The following is a 7,490-nucleotide window of genomic DNA, read 5'->3' on the forward strand; positions in this document are numbered from 1 at the left end:
CTTTCAAAAGGATGGTTTAAAAACATCCCCATGACATGTAGCAGTCTCTTCTGTGCTTGGCTTTCAAGCCTCTCTTCCTATTTCTCCTTAAGTTGGACTCAACACAAGGAGACAAATGGGGCTGTAGCCTCAGCTGAGCCTCAGGACAGTGGAGCTGATGAGCTGCTTTGCACTGGTTTATTGATATAGGGAGGTGATTATAGACAATTGAATTTAAAGCTGAATTTGGCGTTCTGGACTAATGGAGCTGTGGAAGAAAAGCGTAATGAAAACAAGATTGTTTTCTGGTCATCATCACGGCTCCTCTGGAACTCTAAGTACAAAACAGGGAAATCTCCAATGCAACAAGATGTTTCCAGTGTCTAAAGGATTAAATAAAATAGACAAACCCCCTCCTGGCTGACAGGGAGGCATGAAGCCCCTCATCTGCATGGGATCAGCTGTATTTCCCAGGTTTCTGTGGAACATTAGACATCTTGCTGTGGAACTCTCACACATTTCTTTGCTTTACTGCTGTGCCGGAACCTGAGCGAGACTGCTGCTTCCTGGGGATTTCTCAGGAGCACATCCCACAGTTACAACTCAGCGATCCAACATCAGAAACCTGCTTTGTGTGGGCCAGGGCCAGCTGCAGAGGCAGCCAGGGGCATTTCATTGCCATGGCCACCACCACTCCTATTTTGGACTCTGTACTCCAATTCCCTCCCGTTGCTGCTTCCCCAAAGCCTCCCCACTCACGTCAGCAGCGCTGGTGTGTGGGCTGTTGTTCCAACACACAGGTAGCTGAAGCAAAGCTGTGCTGGAAAAGCTCTTCAGCTGCAGCTTGGGTGCAGTACAGAAATATCCTCTTATTTGAAATTCCCCTGCAAATCCCTTTGGCTCCTATTCCTTCACAACAATTACAGCTCGTTTGCTGTAATGTGGCCTCAGAAACCTGTGGGAGTAACTGGACTTGTCAGAGCCTCAGGAAAATGATGGGCTCACAGTTTCCCTGGAAGCTCCCTAAAAACCACCTCAGCTGAACCAGGGGCTGGATATCCTCCAGTGGAGGAGCTGAGACAACACTTAACTCCCTCTCATCCAAGGACCAAGTGGACACAGGCAGTGCAGTTACAGCTCAGATAATGACAGTGATCACCCTGGGAAGAAAACGAGCAGTGGGAGCAACCCCCAGATACAAGACAGGGCAGTGAGGCTTCACTCCGGCTGCTCTCGGGCAGATTTTATTCCCAGACAGAGCCATGAGGACTCCTGGGCTCCTGTGAGTGTCTTCTTCAGTGTCACCAGGGGTTTGCAGAGTGGCCAGGCCCTGTGACAGCACTGCTGGTGGGCACTCACTGATCAGTTTGCCTCTGTGGCCGAGGAGTTTAATTGCATTTCCATAGCAAATGGAATGGGAGAACAGGCAGCCACATTTGCTACCTCTGAGCATCTCCTTTGGCTTTGCTACCTCTGGATTACTCCCCTCGCCTCAAATTCCAGTATGAACCAAAAACTGAACATGCTGGGCACTTCCAAGGGCCCCTCAGATGAAGGCAGTCAGTTCCCCAGCCCCACACCAAGGCAAAGGAAAAATGTGTGAAAACCCAGGCTTCATATAAGCTTCCCATTAGCCACTCATCCATTTGCAAAGCTGGAACACAGAGCTGGGGCTTTAAGACTGCAGAAACAAAAACCTGAGCATGTGTTGGCTGATTTCAGGTCCCAGTAGGAATGCCTGGGCCACGTTTTGATGAGCTCTGAGTTTCCAGAGGAAGATCAGCCTGGTACACAAGCACAGCAAAGGGGTTCAGCTGGAAATAAGGAATTACAAGGCCCCTGGGAGCTTGGGAGCTGGGTGGAACATGGAGGCAGCAGTAAGAGCTGGGCTGAGCTCTGGTGGCACATTTAGGTGGCAGACTGTGCACTCAGGAGCCCATTATGCCAAACACATAGGGGTGCACAGTGAGGGGTGGCTCAGAGATCAGTGGAGGCCACACAAGGTTTATTTGCAACACCTTCAGAGGATGATAATGAAGGCACTGCAGTGCATGGGGTAATTAAAAGCCACTGTTCTATTACTGCCAATACTCCAGTTACACCCCACTGTGGTGATGTCCTGCCCAAAATGAGGCTTTAGGCTGGGTTTGTACCCAGCACAGGCAGAACACAGCCCGGTGAGCAGCTGTGAGACAGCTGGAGCTGTGCGGGACTGATGGATGGCACAGGGGTGGGATCCTCTGCCCCTCTCACCGTTTCCTCCCTGGTCCCCACTCCTCCTTCTCCAGCGCTGCTGTCCCGGGGCTGCAGCTCCAACAGCGTTCGCAGGAGCTGCTCCGAGCTCCGCGTCAGGAAACCCAGCTCGGCGTTGGGGTGGAGCCCATACAGGTATGGAGACTCGGGGGGCAGGACTTCATCGATGTACTGCAGAGAGACAGTCAGGGCAGGCTGACACACCGGCACAGCCAGGGCCGGGTTAGATACACAGTCAGCCACGGGCGGAGAAGAGAAATGGTCAGGTACGGGTTAAATACAGACACATTCAGGTTCATGGGAGATAGAGAGACGTTCAGGTTCAGGTTGGATACAGAGCCCAGGGCACTGCAATCATCCCCCCCAGCTCAGCACAGGCTGAGCAGCTCTGCTTGGGGCTGAAACACCAGTGAACTGATGGAGGAAGGAGAGTATGTTTGTTTACAGAACTGCTTCTACTCCTGCTGGGAAAATTCAGTAATTGCTAAAGTTTGGCTTGGCTCTGTATCTCAGGCCGGACCTTCTCTGGCAATTATCTGCTGTGCATTTCAGCATCAGCATCCCAAGATCTCTTGTGGGAATTTAGCTTCCCGTAGTTAAGTTTTATGAACAAACCCAGCCTAATACGGCTCTCTCTGCTACTGCATTTGTGTACAAAGAACAGATGAGATCAGTAGGTAGATCAACAAGACCCTTCAGTGATTCTCATCAAAACTGATGATAAAAGGAGCTTGAAGGGGCCATTTTAGCAAACAGTATGTGGATGTAATTTTCCAGGAGCCCTGCTCAAGTCTCAAGCACCAATACAGTTGCTCTATTCATGCATGAACAGAATGAGCCCATGATGAAGTAGCAAATTACCATTAGACTGGGTCATCTGAGGAAATGCTGAAACATCCACAGAAACAGAACATAATGGGAAATAACAAAAGGTGTGCAGGAACACTGCAGCCCTGTTCCTGCCTCCTAAGGCAGATTATAGAGCAGTTATGGAACACATTACATTTAGGTGTGTAAATAATGCCAGAAAACAAAGAGCTTACCTGGTGATAGCCATTGTAGTCCATGTTCCCTGGCAGGGGGAATCCTGGAGCAAGGAGGAGTTCTCCCTCCAGCATTTCTGGCTTAATAAATTCTTCCAAATAGGTTTTGCAAAGCCTCCTGTCCCAGTCATCTGTGATGTGACCTCCATACATGATCTCACCCACGAGGTAGCGCAGGTCATCATAGGGGACCTGAGGATGAGCAGGGAGGGCAGGAAGGACAGATAGATTCTCACTGCAGGAAACGTGGAGGAGGTCAGAGAGCCAGAGCTCCAGAGGCCGGTGCTGGGCTGCAGGTTCCACCACTGACCTGCACACTCAGTGCTTCCACCTCACTGCTTCAGTTCTCTCAGTAACCAAACATCAGGGAGTAGTTAAACTCTGCCCGAGGAGAACCAGATCACAGCAGAGATTAACTGCACTGAAATGCAAATTTACTCGAAGCTCTGTTAAACCAAAGATCACTGTTCTTTTCAAGGCATAAACACCACAGGCACTGTTGGCTGTGATTTCTGAGCATCTACAGGTGTGAGTGGCGCTGAGGCCTCTCATCTCCCCCCTAAGGCACAACAAACCCGAAGATCCCAAGGAAATGGTATTTCAGGAGATTTCCCAGGAGTTTCAGCACAAGCCACGTCCCTGTTGGTTAAAAGCCCCCCCTGAAGCACCCACCTTGGAGCTGTCCTGCAGGTAGTTGTGCAGCACACTCACAGAGATGGTCAGGTCCCCGCTGTTGAAGGGGTACGGGCAGTTCCAGCCCTGGGGGCCGAACCTGCGCCTCTCTGCCACCACGGCGTGGAAATAGCACAGGGCAAACAGGATGCTCTTGAACTCCTTCTCGTGGCTGCACATCTCCAGGGTGTCCTGCAATAAATACAGGCAGAGCCACTGCTCTCAGCCTCGGGGCCTCCAAATACACCCAGCTTTGGACAGGGATGAATCACAGAATTATTAAGATCAGAAAAGGACTCCAAGATCAAGTCCAACCTTTGACCAACACCCCCATGCCCACTAAACCATATCATGAAGTGCCACTACTTGAAGACTCTCAGGGATGGTGACTCCACCACCTCCCTGTCCAGCTTGTTCTAAACTTTAACCACTCTTCCAGTGAAGAAATTTTTCCCAGTATCCAACCTGAACCTCCCCTGGTACAGCTTGTTGTCATTTCCCCTGGTCCAATGGCTTCCTGCCTGGGAGAAGAGGCCAATCAATTTGTTCTCCAGTTCATATTTGCATAATACACACATGTGCTAATTTTTAAAGTCAGTCGATCTGCATTGCAAATTTATTGGCAAATTCTAATGAATATTTTTGGAATTAGTATTTACTATTTCCAGCTCAGACTGGCTTTGTACAGGAACACATATTAACTGTTAAGAAGGGAAGGACACGTGCACCCACTCCATGTCCCATCACCTGCATGTGCTCAATATCCCTCACCAGAGAGATGGAGAGAGAAACCCAGAATCCTGGAGTGGTTTGGGTTGGAAAAAACCTTTAAAGCTCATCTCATTCCAACCCCCCTGCCATGGGCAGAGACACCTTCCACTAGACCAGGTTGCTCCAAGCCCCATCCAACCTGGCCTTGGACACTGGCCTCCCCACCCTCACAGGGAAGAATTTCTTCCCAATATCCCATCTAACCCTGCCCCCTGGCACTTTGGAGCCAGCCCCCCTTGTTCCATCACTGCATGCCCTTGCAAAAAGTCCCCCTCCAGCTCTCTTGGAGACCCTTCAGGAGCTGGAAGGCCACAATTAAGTCACCCTGGAGCCTTCTCTTCTCCAGGTCGAGCAATCCCAATCTTCTCAGCCTTTCCTCACAGCAGAGCTGCCCAGCCAGATGCAGGAGCATCTTGGTGCCTCCTCTGAACTCACTTGAAGAGTTCTGTGCCATCACACCAGGCAAAGGTGCCAGCACTGGGACTGGGACTGTGGCACCTTGCCCAGGAGGTGGAGGGGCAGGAGCCTGAGTCATTTAATCACTGAAAATGAACACGGGAACTGGGCTCCAAAGAGCTCTGCCTGGCACTGGGAGTGGGCACAAGGGGAAGCTGGGCAGCCCTGCCTGTTCCCAGCAGTGGGAGCAGAGAAAATGAGGGGATGAAGGGCTGGAGCAGAAGGGATGAGTGGCAGGAGGCTGAAGCTGAGCTCCCATGGGATGCTGGACCCCCTTTCTGTGGCTGAAGCCAGGAGGAGGCTTGCACAGCTCTGGCCCAGTGTCTGCCCAGGAACCTGGTGGGGTCTCCCACAGCCAACAGGACAGATCTCCCCAGACCTGGGAGATGAACACGTTGGGAAAGGTTTGCCTGCAAACCCTCCCTGGGAACAGCATATCCAGGGCATGGGGGCTCTGACCTGCACAGCCAAGCAAGTGGGGGAGTAAGGAGGGAGTAGCTACACCAGCTCCTCCGTCCTCCCCCTCCAGGGACAGCCCCTTGAAGTCCTCTCTGCTGTGTGACAAAGGTGATAAAGGGCATCTGTGTGACTTCCCTGCATTATCTTTATCTTAAAAAAACTGCAGTGTTAGACCTCTAATCATCTGGGAGCACAGCAGAGCTCAGGGGCTGTGCTGAAATCCATCACTCCAAAGGGTGCAAGACACTGACCCACTGCATAAGATGGTCAAGAACATCCCAAACCCTGTTTTCCCCTTGATTAGGAATCACTCTGAGTTCCCTTCATTATACCTGATATATATTATACCACCATATACCTGCTGAAGAACTGCTTCAAATATGTGCAGAGCACTTTCTCATTTTAGGAACCATCCCCAGGCATGAAGGGGAACCTGCCTGAGAGAACACTGAGAATCCAGTTCAGTCTCTTTTGGCCCCTCTTTAGTTGTGTATTTTTCTTCAGCTACAAAGCAGAACAATATCCCCCACATAGAATAAAGGGGCTCCTTGGCAGCTTGTAGCTGAAAGCTAAATTTGAACATCCACTTGTATAAAGCAGGGAAATGAGGTGTGAAAGGGACCCCACCCACTGGCTCCAGGATTTCTGATAAGAGATGTTTTATAATACTCCAGCAATTAAGAAAATGCTCATTGCTATCTGATCAAAATGAGCAGAGGAAGGATGAAAATGTAATTTGGGTGAAGGTTCTCCCCTTCCTAGTTCTGTGGGACATTTTGTGGAGTTCAAGATGACCAATGTCAGTAGATAAAAATGTAATAATCTCTCCTGACTATGGACATTAATCCTGGCATGGTGCCTCTCCATGCCCTGCTCAGCACTGGTAGCTCCTGCTCTTGAGATTCCCTCCACTCCAAGGTTTAAGTGCAAGATCAGCTGGGAGCTGCCCCCATTTCCCTGCCCATGGACCAGGGCCTGGGGTCCACAATAAACTGGGGTGTTCTTGCCTGGTCCCAAAAGACAAGAGGCTGCGTGGAGAGAATCATTAGAATCAAAGAATGGTTTGAGTCAGAAGGGACCTTACAGATCATCCTATTCCAACCCCCTGCCATGGGCAGGGACACCTTCCCCCAGCCCAGGTTGCTCCAAGCCCCGTCCAACCTGGCCTTGGACACTTCCAGGGATGGGGCAGCCACAGCTTCTCTGGGCAACCTGTGCCAGGGCCTGCCCACCCTCACAGGGAAGAGTTTCTTCCCAATAGCCAATCTAGATCCACCCTCCTTCAATTTAAAACCATTCTCCTTTGTCCTGTCCCTCCAGGCCCTTGTTCCAAGTCCCTCTCCAGCTCTTCTGGAGCCCCTTTAGGCACTGGAACGGGCTCTTGGTCTCCCTGGAGCCTTCTCTTCTCCAGGCTGAACACCTCCAGCTCCTTCAACCTGTCTCCTTGGCAGAGGTGCTCCAGCCCTGTGATCAATTTAGTGCCTTCTCTGGACTCATTCCAGCTGTGTTGGACTCAGCACTGCAGGTGGGGTTACAGAAGAGCAGAGAGAAGACTTCTCACCATCCTGCCAGACCTGCCCAGTGTGTTCCTGCCACAGCCATCAGCAGAATGAAGATGCTATAAGAACTTCAGCACTACTGTTTCAAAAAGGCAGTTCAAGGGTTGAGAGCACCTTCAGACCCTACTGGTTGCTCGGGGTTCAGCAGATGGGGTCCTGCTGTGAGAGCTGCGTGTGCCAAGGCAAGGGCAATGTGTGAGTGAGGGCAATGAGTGTTCAGGGCAGCAGGAGGCTGTGTCTGTGTCTCCAGGACAGAAATCATCAGCAGTGTGAATGCTCAGCTCTCAGCCTTTGTGTC

At 51.0% G+C, this 7,490-nt stretch overlaps 1 protein-coding gene across 2 annotated transcripts in view; it reads right to left on the reverse strand.

The window, feature by feature from the left end:
• LOC114066801 (dynein heavy chain 9, axonemal-like) overlaps nt 1-7,490 on the reverse strand; it is an 82,491-nt gene that overhangs the window by 14,481 nt on the left and 60,520 nt on the right. For both annotated transcript variants that reach the window (XM_027901783.1, XM_027901784.1), the window contains 3 exons: nt 3,948-4,139; nt 3,276-3,467; nt 2,233-2,403 (listed from right to left, as the gene is read on the reverse strand). In XM_027901783.1, the coding sequence (XP_027757584.1) occupies nt 2,233-2,403; nt 3,276-3,467; nt 3,948-4,139 (555 nt within the window). The remainder of the gene's footprint in view (nt 1-2,232; nt 2,404-3,275; nt 3,468-3,947; nt 4,140-7,490) is intronic.

This window comes from Empidonax traillii, unplaced genomic scaffold, assembly GCF_003031625.1.
Source record: "Empidonax traillii isolate 1590-97213 ecotype Southwest subspecies unplaced genomic scaffold, ASM303162v1 scaffold813:size283722, whole genome shotgun sequence".
NCBI classification, from domain to species: Eukaryota; Metazoa; Chordata; class Aves; order Passeriformes; family Tyrannidae; genus Empidonax; species Empidonax traillii.